Source organism: Trichinella spiralis (genome assembly GCF_000181795.1).
Source record: "Trichinella spiralis strain ISS 195 chromosome Unknown Scfld5, whole genome shotgun sequence".
In the NCBI taxonomy this organism is placed as follows: Eukaryota; Metazoa; Nematoda; class Enoplea; order Trichinellida; family Trichinellidae; genus Trichinella; species Trichinella spiralis.
The window spans coordinates 1,159,422-1,181,228 of NW_003526944.1; the positions used below are offsets into that span (position 1 = coordinate 1,159,422).

The following is a 21,807-nucleotide window of genomic DNA, read 5'->3' on the forward strand; positions in this document are numbered from 1 at the left end:
ATACAACCAATGCTCTAATGCGGCAACATCGATGACATGTTGGAAGGCATGCTTAAATATACATCATAAGTATATGAAATTTATACATAAGATATATAGTATAAAGTAAAATAAAAATCTAAAACAACATCACTTACTTATTTGGCGTATACATAATCGTTTGCGTAGGTAAAACAGTTGAAATGGGTGGAATAATTTGCGGAGGAGCAAGCTGATTCACCTAAATAACAAAATCAAAACCCTTTGACGCTTTTCCATAATTACACTAGATAAAGAATTTACGGTTTGAAATGGTGTCGCTTCATTCATAGCAGAATGATACAATGTTAACGCATCCAACAAACGTGAATTCACTTCGACAAGTTGATTATGCTCTCGATCTATGGCTTCCAGTTCTTTTTCAATCGCTTGTGCCATTGACAGACATCTTTCTGAAATTTGAATAGTAAATTACAGAAATTGTTAAATGAACAAATCATTTATCATTTACCTTCCAAAGCACACGTTTCAGGCGGATCTGGCCGTTCTCCAGTTGGATCCAAATCTTGCATAGCGATCAAACAATTTACCAATTTCTCCTAGGATGTTGTAAAACCGATTTAATAAAAATTAACAAAAGTTTCAAAACCTCTTCAACTTCATCAATTTCTGCTGGTGCTTCCGGTTGATTTGGTTGAATAGCAGTAATTAATACATTTTCATCAAAACTGACAGATTTTTTCCGTTCTGAAACAGTAAATTATAAAAATATATCAAACACAACAAATACTAGTTTTACCTTGTTTTTCCACAACAGTATTTAACTGATCAGTGACAAAACTAGCCGGAAAAAAGCCTTCACCTCGGTGATTCATACCTCGCCACCAATTAGGATCTCTTTAAAAAAATTATAACATTTTTTCACATCACATCATAATGAAATATAACTTACTCATCGTCAGTAACCGTTATCAATTCGCCGGCAAAAAAAGAAAGCTCATTTTCTTCAGCAGCCTCAAAATCGTATAGAGCTTTTACTGTACCATACTTGTTGCCTTTGTGATTACTTGTCGCATCAGCATTATCTCTTTGTATATCCTTCAGCGACAAGTCAATAGCTGAAGAAATTAAATTCTATGCAATGCATTTCAAGTATTAATTTACAATTGTCAAAATTAAAACAAATCCATTTATTTAAAAATTTCATAATGATATTATTTCCCTACCTTTGGCTAAATCTTCTTCCTCTTTTCTTATTGCCACTTCATCGTAAGTTTTTTTCGGTACGGACTACAGTAATAAACAGTCAGCTTAAGTAAAACATTTTTATAAAACTATAAATTCATACATCAGCAAGAGGTGGAAACTCGTAACCCTGTCGTTCTAAATCAGCATACAAAACTCTCATGGGCCTATAAAAAATATTACATTAATAATGTTATTTCAATTATGTAAATGCTTACTCCATGTGGTAATCGACACCAGCTTCTTCCTTTCTCCAGCGTTTGATCAAACCACGCACTCTTTCACCAACAAGACGATTACTCTGAAAAATTGTTATTTACACATTCAACAAATATGATGTCACCGAATATCATATATAAAAAAGTTAAAACAAACGCTCACTCCGGTAGCTTTTGAGTTCAACTCATTTATAAATTCGCTAGTGCAAACTTCTTCTTTGAAATTACGACCGCAATTTGAAATACAAGAGTCAAGAACCGTCAGCGCAAGCATAACAACATGAGGATCTCGGTGATTAAGCCGTTTTCGTATTGATAACAGGCAGTCCTTAGCGGCTCGACTATCACCACGAGAAACTTGATCACATATTTCCAAAATTATTGCCCAATTCAATGAAGTCAACTTGTGCGACGTAGCTCGTTCTATAATATTTAATTAATTAATCGTATACTTAATTATTTGTTCAATAATATTACCAACAATAGCGTCAAACGGAGAAGAAGATGAACTAAACAAGTTCAACGGCATTTTTAATCACTACTAGGACACCATTGTACTACAGTATGTTATACAATTAAAAGAAATCTTTCAAGTTTTATTCTTCAACTACAGTATGCATTGTTAATATAAACAAACACTAAATAATGTGCAACATTAAAATTATATTTTTTATCAATTGCATTATAGTATTCAATGAATTTTTTTTATTATTTAAAATATTTGCTTTACGCTCTAATTACTGTTTTAATAATTACCTTTTGATTATCTTTTAAACAATTATCATTGCAATTTAAATAAATATTATTTCAAATTACTACTAATATAATTGTTTTTCAAATAAATTGATATATATATATATATATATATATAATGAATTCAAATATTACATTAATGTTTTGCATCTTACATTGGGTAAAAATTAAAATAATTGCGCTAATAATGTTCACTTAATAGAATGATTTGATATCAGTGTTCATTCTTCGATTATTTTTACAAATTTTAAAATGCCAGTTACTGATAAATTAATAAATATAAGCATAGATGTGCGCATATAAATAAACATAATATACAGATAACCTGGTTGTAAGTGCAATATATTAGATTTGTGAATATAGTTCATAAATTATAAAATATTAATATGTATCGATTTTTATTTTTAAAAAGTTCATTAAGATCACTTAAAAATTGTCAAACCTTTATATTTACAGTAGACAGTACTTGCATAAAATTGTTTCCGCAGAATTCTTCTGCTGTTGAGAATATTAAAATTATTGTTTTTTTAATTTATGGATTATTTCAATAAACTCAAATCCACGGTATACAGCGTTAAAGCTACTGTTGATTCTGTTTTGCCTGGGAATGCTCTGACCCGGGATTTTGAATGGCTTCAGCATGTAGCGTCGGCTGGTCCTGGTCTTCTCTGGAAAGTTTACAAAGGCTACAAGAAGAGTAATAAAAGGGTAACTAGTGTTATGTTTCATTCTGAGACTATGCTGTGAAATTGGAATATGTAGGAGGTGTCGTTATGGTTATTTGAAAAAAAATTGTTGGATAAATTCACCCACAGTGAACGTAACCAAGTGATTGATTCGATTCGACGTGGGGTCTGTCAGCTGACGCGACTGAAGCACCCATATATACTAACTGTTGAACATCCTCTTGAAGAATCTCGGTTGCAGTTTTCTTTTTGAAAAGTAACTTATATGAATGTTTGTTTATTTAAATTTTTTAGAGATTCTCTCGCTTTCTGCACAGAACCAATTTTTGCAAGTCTAGCCAACACACTTGGTCGTATAGATAACATGCCACCGACTATTCCTGCTGAATTGGATTCATTTAGTTTTGAAAATGTTGAAATTAAGCATGGTTTGTTAACGGTGAGTTCATCTACGTTTCCAGTTTTCAGTGGCTACTGATCATGTAATATTTTCAGTTATTACATGCGCTTTCATTTGTACATACGGATGCTCACATTTTGCACAACAACATTTGCCCGGAATCGATCATGATCACAAAAAGAGGTTGTTGGAAATTAGCTGGTTTTGAATTTTGCTCATCTTGCAAATCTTCTTCTGATCAACAGGTATTGCTGCTGAATGCTGCTGATTTATATTTGAAGAATATTAATTTTGTATTTTATTTTCCAATATTTTGTATATTATTTGTTATTATTTTATCATCATTTCGTGTATGATTAGAATTTTTTTTCAAAACAAATAAATTGATAATACAGTATAAAGAAGTTCACGTAAAGTAATATCAAATTGTTACATTGTGACAGTATGCATTTGATGTAAAACGGTTGTTAATAATATAATTTTACATTAAACTTATAGAAGATATTTTTTAAAATGAAATTTAGGTGCAGTTTGACGAGGTACGTTATGATGATTGTTTACCAGTTTTTGCACAACCATCACTGAACTATCTGGCGCCAGAAATAATTCTTGGTGGTCGAATTGACACCTCTGCTGACATTTATTCATTTGGTGTGCTTATTTTTGCCATTTTCAACAAAGGTCGTCCGATATTTGATTATGAAAATAATATCAATTCGTTTGAAGCGAAAATCAGAGAGGTATTGGTTGAATATTATAACATGCATATACAGTTAATTAATATTTAGTTGAAAGTAATGCCACTGCCGTTGACGAACAATATTCCTGATGTTCTTAGAGAAGATTTTAAATTATGTTTTGTTTTGACGCCGGATTTGAGACCGGATGCTTCTCAGCTTAGTAGAGTAATTAATTAATTAATTAATTAATTGGAGGATTGAATGATTTTATCACAATTGAATGAATATTTAGATTGAATTTTTGGACAGTAGCGATGTGAAATGTTTGGAAAGATTGGAAAATATGTGTCAGTTGAATGTTGGAGAGAAGATTGAATTTTTGAATGAATTGGATAATTTTGTTGGAAAATGTTCAAAAGTTTGTTTCATTAGAGAATCTATGTTTTTTTGTCGATGTTTTATCTATTGCAATGTGTGAAAATTGATTTAGCGTGTTTGTTATTGGAAAATTTTACCTTGGCTAATCGACGAATTGAAAATACCAGTGACCGCGTCGGCTGCGTTGTTGCGAATAATTTGCATAGCGAAGAAGTTGACTCAGAACGAGTACCAGCTTCGGATATTGCCCCCGGTGCTTGAGATGATGAAATCCGATGATGTGAAAGTGCGAGCTTTGTTGCTTGGTGAGATGCAGTTTTTATTGGAAAACACACCCCAGTCGGAAATCAAATCATCCATGTTACCATTTTTGTTCTCGTCTTTGGATGTTCAAGTGCCAGCTTTGCTAGTAAATTTTATGATTTATTAAAGATAGTATTAATAATAATAATAATAATAATTGATAGGAACTTGCCTTGAAATCGATACCGACTGTAATTCACTTGATTGATTCGAAAACAATGAAAAATCCACTTCTGCCGACGTTGTTGCGCTTAGCTACTGATGTCCAAGTGTTATCGGTACGATATTTATTATCTCTTTGCCAAATCACGCTTAATTGATGAACGTTTTATTTATTCAGGTCAAAGTAAACGCGTTGCTTTGCATTGGAAGTATCGTTAACTCACTTGAAAGATGGATGATAATGGAAATTGTGATACCAACTTTAGCGCGTATCAATTCACATGAACCTGGCGTATTAATGGTTTTATTAGGTATATCTAATTATGATTAGATAATAATGATAGTGTGAAATTTCATTTTTAGGAATATTTCAAGTAATATTTAATAATAAACAGTTCAATTTATCGAAAGAAATTATGGCTAAATATTGTTTACCATCTTTATTAATGGCTAGCGTAGAGAATGGCTTGAATTTGGTGCAGTTTGAAAGTTTCATCAAGCTTATCAAAGAGATGTTATCAAAAATTGAGAAAGATCAACGTCTACGATTAGAAGGCGATACTCAGTCACTGCAAGAAACCTTTTGGTATGTAAATGGATCCATTTGTTTTCAATTCATTGAATTAATTTATTTGAAATAGCAAATCGAAAAATGAAAATTTGATCATCAACATAGAATGCAATTCTACAAAACCCAAAGTGAGCAATAGACGGATGCTAGTGGTATACTATGAGTGGCATGGATTATTAATATTTTTCAGGGTAGTCGACTGAGTTTAGAAGAGAAAAAGCGTTTAGCTTATGAACAGGAACAAGAACTTCGTTTGCGTTCACAAGCTCCTATAATGCCGATCATTGCGAGCAAAGAGAAACAAGCTCCTCCAATTAGCGCATTTGATGAATTGTCATTTTCATTAGCTTCTTCGTTGGAACTTGGTGGAAATGCAAAGCAGAATACTTCTGGCAATCCGTTTCGTCCGTGTTGGCAAAATGCTGCTCAACAGTCGGCTAATAGCACTGAGCCATTTTCAGAAACATCCCAGGGCGATCGTTGTTTAGCACAATCACAGCCAATAATACCGTTGATTCCACCTCCGCCCCCATCTCGAGCTGCTTCTTCTGTCAGTCAGGCTGTGAAGAAATCCAATACGAATTTGGACGATCCATTTCGTTGAATTTTATAGAAATATGGAAGATAATTTGAATTTTTTATTTTCATTTTTTGTCATCTATTGAATAGAATAAAATGAATTGAATGCATTCGTGTTTGTTTTGAATAAAAATTTTCGATGAGAGAGAGAAGATTGGATTTAGTTTGGATGATGATGATGATAATCATCATTCAGTGTAGTTTACTTGTATTAAAATGAGGCTACGTCGGTGGCATGCGGTGTTGTTCGCTGGCCCCCAAGTGGCTGGCTTGTTTCTTCTATTTTAAATATACTCGCTTCCAAAGCGATTCAAGTGCTATGAGCAAAAGGCGGAAAAGGGTGGCAACGTTTACACTGGCGTGAGGTGGACGCACGCTGGACAGGTTAAAACTGGCGTCTTGCTCAAGAGGCCATTGGTCAGTGCAAACACGCCGGCCGGACATTCGTTGGTCAACCTGTCGCGGTTTTCAACATTCTCCACCACCTTTCGCTGTTGCTGTCGCTATACTACTACTATTGCTTGCTTCTACTGCTGTCATTGCCACTGCATAGCACTGTTTGCAATTTTATCCAAAATCACCATCAAACTGTTTATTCAAAAATTATTTCACCATTTCTTTGTACAGATTCCAATTCAATGATTCAACAGCAGCAGCAAAGTTGTATTTCGAGAAGTAAAATTCTTTACGGCACTTCTACCAGGGAAGCTTGGTTCAGTTTGGACGATGTTTACAAGGTAATTATTTTACCATCTATTTGTTTTTTCTATTTTTTTAAATTTATTTCAATCAATCAAAATTAGCATCACATTGATGAAGTGAATGAAAAATTGTCATCACTTGATGATGGTATATGGGCGAAATTGATTCTGATGGAAAAGAATCGACGTATTGCAAAAGCGTATTTGCGATCTCCGGTTACTCGAGTTGACGGTTCTCGTGCAGGCTTCGATGGCCACGTTATCGGTTTCAATTCCTTTTGCTCTACACATAATGATGCTCAGGTTGCAGAAATTAGTGCAAAAATTAGTTCTGTAAGTAAATCAAAACAAAAAAACCGGTTTTTTTTGTTCTTAATTATTACATTTGTAATGGTATTTTAATTTTTCAAATAATATCAGGGTGTTGTGCTGAAAATCGATAATCAAGGTAATATTTTGGCCAAACGTCGTGGTCATTCGCCGGTCATTGTCCAAGGTGCTAATTGTCCGGATATGCATTGCTTAGGCAAAGATGTCATATCTATTGAAGGCCATCTCGAAGTGCAGAGAGCGATTAAGGTGAAATTTTCATTCTATACTAAACCAGAGATTTATAGTTTGTGTTCATTGTTAATTTTGTTCAAGGTGTTTGACATGCGTTTGTTCAAAGAAGCTGTAGAAATTGAATTCAGACGTTCAAAGCCAGACATGAGAAAACTGTTTTACAAAAGTGTAGTTCGCATTTCGCTGGTCAAAGATGATCCCCATCCGCTGAAAACTCCGTGCTGGATTATGGTGATCAATTTGGTCGCCTTGGATGTAGTGAACAGCAAAACAGCATCATCCGGTCAGCGGAACAGTTGGATGATGACGAGAGCTCAGTCCGAGCTAGATCTCAGAACGGGCAAAGTACCATTGGCCGGTAATTTCAGCTTCAGCTCATCATCAGACCCTTCAAACGTGGTTACGAAACGGTTGTTTATGACAAAGCTGAAACCAAATTATTGGGCCAGTCACGAGCTAGCTTATGAATCGTGTTGCTCTAGCAGTTCTCAAAGTTTTGTAAGTCATATTTTGTTCATCTTTGAATATGAAATCGCGGAAGCTAATTTTCAGTCAAGAGAAGTTCGCGTGTATTGCATCCATTGCTAATATCAGCTTTGCAAAGTTCACGACACGCGATCATTTCTGAATCGTGCACTAACCAGTGTTTTTCATTTGCCTGTCAGCATTCAAGCATTGCTTGCTCACTGATTTATTTCTCTTTCAACCAGCACAACAGCATGAGTTGTTGATTTTGACAAAGCACTTGTTAATCTGAATCTCTTCCAATAATAGTAAATAAACACATATACAACTGATAATATATATGAACTTTTTTAAAAAATATCCATCTTTCGAACAGTTCATAATTTACATTTATACAAATTCTTATATAAATCTGAATTACAACACAGTAGGAATTTTAAATTGTGCATTTCAAATTTAAAATATAATACTTACAATTTGGGATTCTGGGAGATGAATGGATCAAAGCGGCGTGGTCTAATGTTAAACGTTTCTGAATGCTTGTTCTATTTGTAAAATCACAAAAACAGGTCAGAGCTGTTAAAATCATTTGTACTGTTTGTACAAGCTGTCGAGAGAAACTTTCAACGCGTTGTATTGCGTACGTGAAGCGTGTTGGCACTTCATCTAATTTGCACACAAAAACAGAAAGATTGTTCAGTACAGTATGACATATCTGGATTGATAGGAGGTTTAAAAAACACGTTTGTATACCAAATTATGAATATTGGTAGTTATGTCAGAAAATATTGTGCTAGGCTCTAAATTACATGAGTGATTGAGTTTGTTGTCGTGACGCTTGACTGAACGTTGTGATCACACAAACATGCACATACAAATGTACAAGCACTTTGGTTGTGTATTAATGATTATGTTCATTAAAAATATGCTAATAGAGTTGGTTGTTGGAAATATTGTAGCTTTCCAATGGACGATCGTCAAGTCCGAGTTTGCTGTCGGAAAGTTTCAGCGAAACCCAAACGACCGACTCTGGCTTTTTGGATGTGGTCAACAATGAAGCAGATAAAATTCCCGGTGAGTTCGGCTTTGACTGTTCGACTTTTTCCCGTTATTAACAATAATTTAGTCAAAGAAGGGTCGGAAAAATGCGCTCCATTATTATGCGAATTGGAGGAGAGCCGCTCAGCGAGGTTGCACGAACAGCATCGAAGCATGTGCAAATCGAATGCTGAAATATATCGGCTATGATTCACTATTTGTCTTACTGTATTTTTGTAATGGCGATATTCAGGAAGAGCCAGATGAAAGAAGAAAAATTTTTTTTTTATTAAAACCGAAATAATTTTCAAACCCGTGTATGCACAATTGATTGTTGTTATTTACTGCAAAAGGTGGTGGTTTAATGTCCATTGTTGTAAACTGAGACCGGTTGCGATCACGTAGTTTTAAGAGAATGAAGCCGCATCTTCGCCGTAAACAATCCGCATTTTGATGCATCTTTTTCTGCCCATTTGTCAAGTTCTCGAACAAACAAACTTGACAATACATTTCCAGATTTTATTATTCTGACTAGCTGAATTTCGCGCATTTACTCTTGCTCACTGAAACAAATTGAAAAGAGACAAGCCACTTAAACGGAGTCGTATTGTGTTGATGCGCAGTTTATTCAAATTCTACACTGAACTACATTGTGTCACACGTAATTTTAACAAATAAGCAGAAAACATTTGTAAATACGTCGACGGGTAATCTTTTTTGCACAACGCTTCGCTAAATTTGCTTATCAGCTACCACAACCAGTGGCTTTTACATTATTCGAACGAACTTTAATCTTTAATTTACATTAAATTACAATTGATCTGCGAAAAATTATTGCACATTACGTCATGCTTTTTTCCACGTCGACAAACCAGAAACTGAACATCATTATTTATGTACAGTAGGCATCCTTTGCATTTTTTACTCGCCCAATCTCAACACTAATTCCTATAAACAAATTCAATGCACTCGACTTCCTCAAATAACTAAGAAAGCTTTGCAGAGAAAAGTAAATATTTATTTTAAGGCGAACAATCGACAAGATGATAACAAGCAGGAAACGCTTTTTCGAAGCTTCGCTAAATAAAATATTTCAATTTTGCTGGGTTAGCAAGTCCATTTCCAACTCAACAATCGTTCGTTTTACATATTCACTGCAAAAACTACTGCATTCAATGCAGCATGTACAGTTTAAAAATGTTTTAAATCTTGATTATTTTTATCAAAAACTGACAGTACATCACAGTGATTTCAGATGTTGTACTTTGTTTATTACTTTTGCACAGTAACATGGTGTTTGTTTTTCTTCTGTCCTATCACGAAACAGCACTGCATTGAAAATAAATAACACTTGCCATTTTTTAAAAGCTATTTGGCTTAGAAATTAATATAAACAAATTTATTCATCCCCTTTCCTCTGCTGCAGTAATGAACGCGTAACTACGTTGATGAAAATTTGCGATGCATCATGCAGCTTGTTCACTCGTGATTTTTGGATACTTCAAGCATCCGTATAACTGTTTAACTTTATACTTGTCATCATTTGTCATGTACCGTGTTTTTCCAATCCAAGCACTGGCTAAAAAATTACTCGGCAGCATGGTCGATTGTTCAGGTTTTCCCCAAGCGTAGGGCGGATAGTGCATAATGCTATTCTGATCATAGCGAAGATAATGAAATGGATCATATTCAGGGTCAAGTACTTGAAAATAGACTATTTTTTCTAAAGTTCACTTGTTTCAATTGCAAGTATTTCAAAATTAAAAATCCACATTTCCAAAAAGTGTTTATCATTCTTACCAGGTCTGACAGACTGATATTTGATAGATAATTTCTTTTTCCTTCCAACACGATTGTGTTCGTGCCAAAAGCCAACAGCATGTAGCAATACATGCGATATGACTTTTCTATCCATGCAAGATCTGTCGGCTGATGATTCTAAAGACAATATCTGTCCTCCAATTGTTTGCTGATTCCCAACGTAAGAATAGCAGCTAAACTGTAAAGAAAATTATTGTCTTTTCTTGAATATTTTCATAAATATACATCCGTATACATAACTGCATAATGTCAAATGCGAAAAGAAAATTTGCAAAAAAAATCACTTACCCTTTTTTAGTGTTAGTTACACGCAAAAAATATGGCTCATTAGTTCGGTTTACAAATTTTATGCATGTATCTTTTTCTACAGTTCTCATCGATGATTCAATAAATCTCCTTTCCTTGTCACCTAAAATATTTTTCTCTTCAATTTAAAACATGCAAATTTTAGAAGCTTCTTTCTTCATTCACATTAAACAATGACTGCTTGTGAATCACGTAAATAAAATATACTGTTCATCTAAAATTAAAGTTTTGATTTGAAAAAGGAAAATAAGCACTTACTGTACGAAGGATCTATGATGTATGGTATTTTATGATCTGGCCATTTACGTATCACATATTTGAAACCGGTGATATACTGAAATATTGAGAAAAGAACTCAAATGACACAATGGTGAATTAAATTATTCGCATACTTCTTCTCCCGTATAAACAACACCTGCTATATCGCCATCATGAAAACCTAACACACACATATGTATATATTTACATATATATGCTTTTAAAAATGATTTTAAAAAATGATATTTATACCAAACTCTTGTTCATGCAATTTGATAATGTTTCCAGGCAAATATTCAATATCGTCAATGTTTTCAGGTTCAGTGTTTTCATCGGAAGAAATTTTATCGTCATCCACATTTCCGTCTGGCTTAGCATTGTCATTTATGGTAGTGTTTTTGGGATTGTCAACGACGCTGGCATTTTCATCTGGTTTAGGTTTCTCTGTTGATGAAGAATTACGCAAAAATGACTTGTCACTTGAATTTAAACATCCACATATCTATAAAGGATATGCATTTTTTAAAATTTAAATTGTTAATTAATGAAACAAATCTTACATGCAATGCTGTCAGGATGAGAAAACAGAAAAAATGAATAGTTAAAGAAGAATCCCTTGCTAGTCTATACATTGTACATGCATCAGCCTTCACGCTATTAAATTCAGACATTCGTTTCAGAAAATCTCGATGATGTAAACACTGTACATCGTACAGCAGTTTACAGTAGATATGATTATTGACAAATGGCTTACTGAGTCATTATTAGCTAATTTTGTTTGCTCTCATTGGAAGATAAAGCTCTCCGTTACATGCTTTGACAAAAGTTCTCTGTCAATGGAAAATTTAATTTCATTTTTCTCAAACAACACAAACACGGAACAGTATTCATTTATTTGAAAAATAAAACTGCTTCAAATGCATTTTTATTGGTCTGTTAAATCTGACCTATATAAATTTGTATTTACCGTAATCAATTTTAAAAACAATCAAGAGAGCCGAACTGTTTGGCATATCTACTACAGAATTTTCAAATTAATTTAATAATTTTTTTCAAGAAACTGCTACTGATAGATAATTATTTTCATTTTTTACATTCTCACTAAAAATCTGCATAAAATACAATTTTTCTGCATTTCAAAAACGCATACATATTTCTAAGAAACGGTTGATAACCGTAAGTTTTGTGGACTAATAATCAAAATGTGAATAATAACAATTTCAATAGGACATCGACGCTACTTTTGCATTTTTTCATTTTCTAATCAATATGCTAAACTAAACTGAAATATTTAAATCAAGAGTTTGTTCATAATTTAAAAAATTCTATTGTTATTTATAGCTATAAAAAATTTCAGCAATATTTATCAATTAATGCACAACAAGCAGATATATTAAATAGAAATAAAATCCCATTATCATTTCTAATGAGGAAGATTAATAACGTTTGTTAACAGTGTTCAACAGATTAAAAATTATAATTATAACAGCAGAAATGGAAGAAACCGTTAGTAAGTATAAACCACAATAAAACAGCATGCGACAATCATTTCAGATAACCGAGACAACAGATTGTATTGTTCAACTTAGGGAGTATAAATTTCAATGCCCTTGCGACTGCTTAGCTGAAAGCAATTTCAATGCTAGCGGAAACAGATTTCTTCTTCTTCTTTAATATCCGTTATGGAAATCGTTATTTTCTACTTTCAAGCTTTACAATAATAGATCAATTTCTTGTCAATCACAATGAGTGTGGACAGGATTTTGTGCGCCAAGACCTGACCAATGCTCTCAGTGCAAACCTGGTAATCGGTGAAATTGGTTTCCCATTGATCGATCGATGGCTGCTTAATGTCGAATTTGACGATCCCGTTAAAGCCTGCTGCAGCCATTGCGCATTCATTTCAGCAAAATGAGCAGTGTCATTGGCCACACAAACAATTAAATTCAATGAATCATACTCAACTGATGTCAACACAAAACCACAGTTACAGTCAATCAATCAGTCGGTACAACAATTCTGCATTCTTCGCTTCGTACTTTGCAACATCAATTACAACAATATAACAAAATAATTATAATACAGGTATGTGCATGTTCTGTACTTATAGAAAAAAATAAGCAAAATTATATGAAACACAAAAAAACGTATTTATTTTCAATGAATGTTTTAATTATTGGGTATATTACTTTAAAAATTTTCAACCTGAAAAAACTACAGTCTATAGAACCTTCTGACTGTATATTTTTGTACTGTAATTAATTAAATGTAAGTCACTTGAATGAAGAATAAGTTAGCTATTATGATCACTATTTTTATTGATAATAACTATCCATAAATAATTTTGAAAGTTTTTAAATTTGAAAATGTTAAAATTCAAAGATTTTTTTGCACCACAATTAGCATACTGCTTTATTCTTTCTTCAAATTAAAAATCAAAATCACTTCGAGCTATTTCGAAATTTGCAAGATGTAAAAACGGAATATTTACAGAAACAGTAAGAAGTTGTAAAAATTTTAATTCACCTTTATAATAAAACTCCATACAGATGTTATCGGAATACTTTACCTCCCATTAAACAAAATTTTAAACTAGAAGTACAATAAATAAACCCAATTGCGCAGTTTTATTTACAGCATGCTTTGGGAATCAGGTTGACACTAAGAGCAAACCAGAAACTGCATTTTATTTTATAATTAAAAATTATCCCACATTTTAATTGCATATTTCATAATATTTTTCAACTTTTGCGTTCTCAAACGAGTAGGGATTTTTTCATATTTATTTCAAATTGTTTTATTCAAATTTCATTCAAACAAAATGATTTGGGAATATTCATCACTTAAATTAATGAGAAAATAATTTTATCAAAACGAACACCCAACTTATGCAGTTGCTAATTTGCACCATTGAAATAGGGCAGAGAAAGTCAGTTGAATAGATTTCCAAAAAAAATTAAAAGAAAAAAGCAAACAGCTAATATGCTCCGGTGAAAGTGGCATGCGCAAACAAAGTATTTTTAAACTGATAATAAATTAACTTGATGAACTTGTTCTATTGCTGAAGATATATCTTCAATCTAAATTTGTTGTGTGGTGTTTCCGCTGGTCGAAGAAAAGCATTCATATATGTCAAAGCATGCACGCTTTTCCATCATTTTGCTTATTCATCTCTTTGATCAAAATCTATTAATACTCAATTCATAATACAATTGTTCAAATCTCATAAACCGTGCATTAAACCCAGAAAAACTGGAAAAATTCAATTTTGAAATTCAACAGTGAATAATAGTATATTTTCATCATCTAGATTGCATTAATGATGATAATTTTTTTCTTAAACCGATTATTTCCCGCGACAATAAATGCAACTGGCTTTCAGGAAGCTGCCACGCTATTGGAGAAGCAGATGGGGAGAAAGGGGTTTGAACAACGTTTGCAACATCAGCTGACATACCATCATCCAGTTGCAGTTTGTAAATTCCAAAACCGACATGGCAATCACGGTAAAACCATTATACATGCTATTTATCAAAGTTCGAAATCGACGAATGTCATCAATCACACACCCATCCTGGGTTCGTTGAAGTAGAATTTTCATCAATTTATTAAGCAGCAGCCTCTCAAGTGATCTTCTCTCTCTCTCTTTCTGGTGTTGATTCATTTTCCACGTTGGAACCTTTTATAAAATTTAAAAGCAGTATGCAACTTGTTGTTTGCCATTTTGTGGATGAAAAACAAAAATTATTTTCAAGCAGTTCAACAAGGGTTGACATTAAATTTCACAACAGCGTAGAGATTTGAAAGCCGCGTTTCGCTTTTCGACACGCAAGTTTGTTTTCCAGGTCGAGGCCGCATCATCATTGGAACGTCCAGATCGACCTTAGAGATAAAATTACTGTCCACATCATTCCTTTGAAACCCCCCCCCCATTCATAACAGATTGTGATTCTGGTGAACTGCTGAACATGCGATCAACGATCGACGTTATTCTGCGTTTGCTTGTTTTAACAACAAGCCCGACAGGGGTGTGGCCGTTTGGGGAAACTTTTTCAGAACAGCACAATCTTTTCCTGCCCTATGATCAAGATATGCTCTGCAACGAAGGTACACGTTGGAGTTGCTTTTGTTCAGCATCTTCAAAAATGAACCAGTCGTCGCTGTGCGCTTTCAATTTCGACCATCTGCAAGCTGTTGGGGTTCAATTCGACGGCTGCTCCTTGCAACTCAACCGTACAGTTCGACATGATCAAAGCTATGAACAATTCATCAAAGATTATTTAGCTTGGTGGATTCGTGAAGAATGTTCCATTGCTAACTGTTTCGGTGTGGAACAGACCAGGATTTCGAATTTGAACAGTTCGCAGATTGTGTTCATTCAAGCTGAATGCTCGTTCGCCGACGTCAATATTACACGTCTCAGCTTCGTCGTGGCAGCCGATTCGAACGCTGAACAACCAAATTGGATACCTGCATCGACCGTAGCTTCAATTCTGAATGCACGTCTGCACTTGCTTCAAAATATTCTATCAACTGATCATCTTGTAATAGAAACAGTGATCATTCATCAACCAGCACCCACGCTGCCGCCAACTTTGGACGAAATACCCCAAAATGAACAGCCAACAAAATACACGCCAATCCACATAATTTATTTGACCGCTTCACTAGCCATAGCGATTGTACTGATTGCCTGGGCTTATTCTTGCTACATTTTTACTCGGTAAGTGAAATACATGCATGCATTTTTCTATTATTCACTTAAGTAGGGTTGGAAAAAACATTTTCTAACACTTCCTCAGATATATATATACATATCGCCTAACCATAGTAATAAAATACTTTGATTAATCAAAATTATTCTAAACTATAGTTTGGCATTTCAAACGATTGCAATCAAAACTCGTCTACTTAAACAGCACAACCTTTCTTTACTTGTTATGTCATGTTCGTGTAAACATGCCATTTTGTATACGTTTTCAATACTTGAAAATGTTAAAATGAATAATTTTTTGTTCTATTAATTCAGAATACATTAATGACATTACATGATTTTCTTTCAACTAGGTCAAGCATTCAGAAGTTAATTTATTTGCTGAACTTATTCGAATAACTATTAACTGCACATCTTTCTGCAACAGTAAAAAATGCTTATCAGGAAAAGAATTCAATAAATGCACTTTCACATTTTTACTCAAACTACCGCATTATTATACAAATAAATAATTTCAGCCTAAACTTTCAATTTAAGACTACCAAGTTTTCCTATCATTTAAACCGACAGCGTTCAATGCATCATGCTGCTGAGAGCTCTGTTCACTATTTATTGCTGTTTATCAATTTGAAATTTATTCTAAATATATTAAAGAAAAACGAATATCTAGATATTCAGATCAACTTGCATATAATATTATTTAACGCTATTTACACAAGTTGATTAGTCAGCTCCCCATTGTTGCGTTATAAAACAGCATAAACATTCAATAGCCGTTACATTATCGTAAATTTTATAAAAAATGAATAGAAATAAGTTTTCCTTTAAAAATTATTACAACAGAAAAGACAAATGCAAAAAAAACATATTCAGACTGAGCATAAAGTTCAACTATATTTATGCACCACTATGCGCTTTAACATTGCATACCATTACTGCACAGTACAAAAGCATTTCAAAAACAAAAAATTGACCAGAAATTCATTAATATCTATATGACTATGCATATATCCTTTTATTTGTGAATAAAAACTTAAAACAGCTCGCTACATTTAATTTCAAATACAGAAATAGGAACAAGTACAAGGTTGAAAATAAACAACACGCTTCTGCATCAAATTTTCAAACTCAAATAGTTTTAGAATTTTATGTAATTCAGTTTCAATAAAAAACAACGAATTAATAAAAAAAATTAAAAAACTTACCAAAAAATATTGCTTGAGCGGAACCTTCTATAATGATAGTAACTTTTAATGAAAATCATGTTTCATTTTTTACTGAATGCATCATCATCTTTTGTCATTGCATCCGTTCTAAATTTTCCATTAAAAAAAACAGAATTGCTTAATATAGGTTCAAAAAACTTTATGCGTACCGAAACATTCAGCAGAGTTTATTTTATAAGAAAATCACCATTTAAACCTGAATTTCATTTAATTCAAAAAAAATTATATACATTTTTTTACGTTTGACTGTAAAAAATAATTAATCGTTATACATTTGATGTACGTACATATTCACGAAACATGACTGGCAAAATACTTTTTTAAAAAAAGTTCAAAAAACAAACTTTTTAGGTCGTCACGACGTTGCTCCTTTTGTCAGTCAAAAGAGAAGCCTGTTCGTAGCTCAGCACAACGCAAATCATTGTTTCGCACAAGCAGTGGTTCGGAATGCAGTGAACTAACTCAAATTGAATCCGAAACAGTGCAAACCGACCACTGAAGTGCAAATACAAGTGAAATATGAAACAAGTGTTACTGTAGCCGGTGACTTGTCAAGCAGTTGGTTTTGTACCTACCTTTTTTTCTTTTATCCAGCAGAAAATGAAAACTAAGAAGCGATGAAAGAAGCAAAACAAATAACAACAGCAACAACAACAACATGTGTGTATGTAAATAAATATATATTAATAAATGAGAGGAAATGAGATGGCGAAAGAAGAATGCTGAACAGAATGTTACGTATCAACTAGAAGTCTAGCTTTTTCCAGAATTCGTTTGATCTCAGAATCCGTTAGTCGACGCACGTCGACACCACTGATACCAGGCAAGTAGACTGGTATCTGTTGTACCTGGATTCGTTTGGACAGCGTCCACAGGCCAACATTTCCTCGACCGTTCACCGCACGTACAGCACATTGGAAAACCAACGCCCACTTGGTTGGGAATCGAAACTTCTCGCCGCAGCCGTTAAACTGTGCGCTGAGACGACGGTTGACAACCATTCGTGATTTGGAGCCTTCCATGGACAGCCAACATTTGAGATCATAATAACGCTCAGAATGGTCCAACTCTGCGTCATTCCACCTGCCAGGCTCCGTCCAACGCATCCGAGCGGTGTACACGTCGACCATTTGCCCAGCAGCGGCATGCTGAACTGACTCCAGTTGAACCCGCCTGGCGATCATGTGAATTCGAATTCTGACAATCCGCTCAGGTATATCACCATTCGGATAACCATCTTCCGTAACAGGAACTGACTTTGCCGTCGTGACTTGGAAAATATCCAAATCAGTTGATGTTAATTCTGGCGACCTAGTAGCAGTAGTGGCTGGTATCGGTGTGCTAGTCGGCCTGTACAACTCTATTGGCATTGACACATGCTTCAGTCTTTCTTTACGATTACGAAACCAATCCTGAATATTTTTCACTAATTCACTGTTCAAATGGGAATAAATAATAAATTTTTACTTTAGTTTCATTTTTCCAAAGCGATTTAATCTTAACTGTTCATATTTGGTAACTGATATCTACAGTAGTCTATAATTTCAATCAATTGCTATGTTCAAAAACGAATCATCTTGCATTTGTTTTCAATATCAACTTCAAATTGTAAGTTACACTGGTTGGAAGAATCGATTCAGGGCAATAAATAATGAGAAAGTTAATGAATTTAAATTTGAACAATCCAACGGGGAATATTTTACAAATTTTACTCATTTCAACTATATGTATGTTAACAGTGTGAACAAAAAAACAACTATAAAATGAAAAGATTACTTCTATGTCTATTTTTGTTTACGTACCATACAGTATCATATTAACGACAATAAAACATCAATAACAACAATAATTGAAAATGTGCACACATAAGTTTGTCAAAGAGTACAAAATAGGAATGAAAATATTCACTCCACACAAACCTCTCTATCCAATTCCCAGAAAAAAGCATTTGTACAGCCCGCAAAAGTGAGACAAGCAAAAATTGATAAAAGCTGCAAAAGTGTAACACGCATACTCAGTCAGTGGTCAGCCAGACGAACAAACTTTCAACATTTTCAAAAGTGGACCGAATTTGACCATTTTTCGCAGTTTCCTTTGTCCTCGTTGCTAAGATCAAAGTAGAACAGTAGCGGAAATGACCTGCATTTCATTAATATAGCCATAAACCGAGAATTATGGAAACAAAAATACAATTGTACATGATAAAGAAAAAAAAATAAAAACTTCCTCACACACGATACAGAAAAAAATAAAATAAAACAATAATTACACCGTATGATTTCACAACGATCCTACTGTATAAGAAGAAAAACTTTTCACTCGATAAAAATTAAACGGTGGGAAATCTTTATCGTTGAGACAACACTTCGATACAACATCCGGAGCAGATTTGTACTTGAACATCACTTCGTAATTGAGCCAACTAAGAATGTTATATTGACCATGTTTCGTGCTTTCTAACTGTAACTCCTAAATTAAATTTTAACAATAACACAACAACAACAACAACAACAACAGCAATTGGGAAAACCATCAAAAGGGATTGCGTTGAAGTAAATGCAACCGGAATACGTCCTCCACGGATAACTTCATCGGAACCATTGGTCACTCGTTGGAAAGACATGCTAACACAGTTTAAACCGTCCAATGTGAATTGACCAATAACTGCTGTGGCATGTTTTGCAACTTTTGTTCTCATCAACGGTACAACAATTTTTGGTGGATCGGCTGTAGTGATCATGATCACAGAATCTAATAATAGAAATGAACAACACCGTAACCCTGCTATTATTATTATTATTATTATTATTTGAACACTTACCATCTGGGAAAAATCTCAAATAACGATAATGAACCACAACATGCCATGGATTGTAAGAGATGTGATCGTGATAGCCTCTTTCACCCATTCGAACGTAGCTAGCTTTCGACACATAGAGTCCGTTGAAATGAAGATGCGCTCGATTCATGTAAACTTCTCGCCATGATGTGAAATCTGATGGCAACGGTCCAAGTCGGCTTTTCCAAATCTTTGCACAAATTGCATGCCATAAATCTGAATTACGTGCCAAACAATAAAATCCACCGCAAACCTGAAATATGAAATTTGCATAAAAGAATAAATAATCATCATCAACACAAACCATGGACAATTGTTCCAACTGTGCAACATCCAGATCTGCCGACACGACCAATCGAAAAATTTGCATTAAAATTTCAACCGGAAGCGCTGAAATGTGCGTCAACTGTTGCTCGACATTCGGTTCACAGATACGCCACACTTTGGACACATTTGCCAAGCGCTGGTAAATTTTCTGAATCAATTCCTCACTATTAGCTGTAATGCTGCCACTCCACGACGTTCGACTCTTTCTTGTGCTCGTGTTTCGCTTGCGAACATTTCTCGCATAATCTAGAAGAAGAGAAATAAAGCTTTAAATCGACATCTCACATCGCTCACATATTGATCGTATCATTGCACTGCTTGCTTACATTTGCAAAAATAACATTTTAAATAATCAATAAATTATTTTCCAACAAATTATTAATAATCTTCTACATTTCATCAAATAAAAAGAGCATTTTCTTTTTACTGAACATATATCACAATTTTGCAATAATAAAAGCAAAAGTAAACATAAAAACATTCATGAAATACAACTTTTCAATCAAATATTGTTTGGAATTATAATATTTAAATTTGGTCTAAATTTGCATATGCAGAATCAATTTCACAGATGATTAATTGCAGTCGATTTTACGCTGAAAGTTGGTTCTGTTTAATATAAGGTGATCTATAAAAAAGAAACAAACAAACTGCATTTCTGCAGAATATTATTATTATTTATAACTGATTTTATCAATCAATAATGTGCGTTAATCATCCTGTTTACAACACATTTCACATATTGGCATAAAATACAATTCAACTTTGAAGTAAACAACTTTTAAAATTCGAAAATCAACAAATTACCGATGGTCAGCATAAAATCACGTTGAAATACAACTAAAAATTTAGGTCTACCTGATTTTTGAATTACTGTTTGCCCATACAATTTTCTTTCAATGGTCGGTTCAATCAACAATGCTTGCTTGTAATGACGAACTGCTTCCTGCATTTTACCCTGCTGCTCACAATGAACACCCATTTGAAACAGCTCTGTGGCTGCCAACAATTTTTTCTCATCCGACTTGTAAGTCGATTGTTCTTTGGAACATTCTGCAATTTTGCTCTGAACACGTTCGCTGGGGTCGCTTTTCTTCAATATCTGTCGAAAATGATCCACCGACTCTTCGGCATCGCTGGATCCACCGCAGGTGGAATCCGACTCTCCGCTAATGTCAAGACATGAGGAGGAAGAAGAAGAGTCTTCATCTTCGTCTTCTTCACTGGAACTTGAACAACTGCAAACGAATCCCTTTCCAGTGCAGTTCGGCTGATCACCCTTCCATTGAAATGAGAAGATGCATTTTTTCATAACTTTCAGAAACTTGCCAACAAAACTTACCATCAGCAATAATTGAAGATCAGCTTCGGTTCAATTTTAATGCAAATGAAAAGTGCGTAAGCCATGGCTATCATCTGGCTACGCAGTAGTTAAAAGTATATTTGCAAAATAACGCCAATCTTTCACTTGCAAACGTTAGGTAATATTGAAAATGAACAGTAAGCTGCAATGCAAATCATCATTTAAACACTAAATATAAGCTACGTATTACGTTAAAATGAAATATTTGCAATTAAAAACTAAACAATTCAT

General features: G+C 33.9%; 7 protein-coding genes across 7 annotated transcripts; 4 read left to right on the plus strand and 3 right to left on the minus strand.

Annotated features, from left to right (window-relative positions):
• Window positions 1–14: 14 nt before the first annotated feature.
• On the minus strand, window positions 15–1,971 carry Tsp_03939 (signal transducing adapter molecule 1). Its single transcript, XM_003374702.1, has 12 exons — window positions 1,920–1,971; window positions 1,600–1,865; window positions 1,443–1,525; window positions 1,328–1,391; window positions 1,206–1,269; window positions 932–1,097; window positions 779–876; window positions 629–726; window positions 491–578; window positions 241–431; window positions 138–220; window positions 15–51 (listed from the first exon to the last, which is right to left on the minus strand). Exons 1-12 carry the CDS (start codon window positions 1,969–1,971, stop codon window positions 15–17), a joined length of 1,290 nt encoding a protein of 429 aa, XP_003374750.1.
• An 853-nt stretch (window positions 1,972–2,824) lies between these two features.
• Window positions 2,825–5,979, plus strand: Tsp_03940 (collagen alpha-2(IV) chain). Its single transcript, XM_003374703.1, has 7 exons — window positions 2,825–2,892; window positions 3,176–3,320; window positions 3,377–3,526; window positions 4,254–4,379; window positions 4,983–5,115; window positions 5,168–5,394; window positions 5,566–5,979. Exons 1-7 carry the CDS (start codon window positions 2,825–2,827, stop codon window positions 5,977–5,979), a joined length of 1,263 nt encoding a protein of 420 aa, XP_003374751.1.
• Window positions 5,980–6,592: 613 nt separating this feature from the next.
• Window positions 6,593–8,932, plus strand: Tsp_03941 (putative MH2 domain protein). The gene is made up of 5 exons (XM_003374704.1): window positions 6,593–6,691; window positions 6,758–6,988; window positions 7,076–7,717; window positions 8,644–8,758; window positions 8,811–8,932. The coding sequence occupies exons 1-5, from the start codon at window positions 6,593–6,595 to the stop codon at window positions 8,930–8,932; spliced, it is 1,209 nt and encodes a 402-aa protein (XP_003374752.1).
• Window positions 8,933–10,188: 1,256 nt separating this feature from the next.
• Tsp_03942 (zinc metalloproteinase nas-7) lies at window positions 10,189–11,778 on the minus strand. The gene is made up of 5 exons (XM_003374705.1): window positions 11,668–11,778; window positions 11,108–11,183; window positions 10,832–10,952; window positions 10,523–10,716; window positions 10,189–10,424 (listed from the first exon to the last, which is right to left on the minus strand). Exons 1-5 carry the CDS (start codon window positions 11,776–11,778, stop codon window positions 10,189–10,191), a joined length of 738 nt encoding a protein of 245 aa, XP_003374753.1.
• A 2,738-nt stretch (window positions 11,779–14,516) lies between these two features.
• Window positions 14,517–14,994, plus strand: Tsp_03943 (hypothetical protein). Its single transcript, XM_003374706.1, has 3 exons — window positions 14,517–14,685; window positions 14,721–14,875; window positions 14,953–14,994. Exons 1-3 carry the CDS (start codon window positions 14,517–14,519, stop codon window positions 14,992–14,994), a joined length of 366 nt encoding a protein of 121 aa, XP_003374754.1.
• An 81-nt stretch (window positions 14,995–15,075) lies between these two features.
• Window positions 15,076–16,544, plus strand: Tsp_03944 (hypothetical protein). The gene is made up of 2 exons (XM_003374707.1): window positions 15,076–15,830; window positions 16,340–16,544. The coding sequence occupies exons 1-2, from the start codon at window positions 15,076–15,078 to the stop codon at window positions 16,542–16,544; spliced, it is 960 nt and encodes a 319-aa protein (XP_003374755.1).
• Window positions 16,545–17,781: 1,237 nt separating this feature from the next.
• Window positions 17,782–21,525, minus strand: Tsp_03945 (F-box only protein 9). Its single transcript, XM_003374708.1, has 6 exons — window positions 21,072–21,525; window positions 20,191–20,459; window positions 19,869–20,139; window positions 19,578–19,774; window positions 18,967–19,038; window positions 17,782–18,459 (listed from the first exon to the last, which is right to left on the minus strand). Exons 1-6 carry the CDS (start codon window positions 21,523–21,525, stop codon window positions 17,782–17,784), a joined length of 1,941 nt encoding a protein of 646 aa, XP_003374756.1.
• Between the last annotated feature and the right edge of the window lie 282 nt (window positions 21,526–21,807).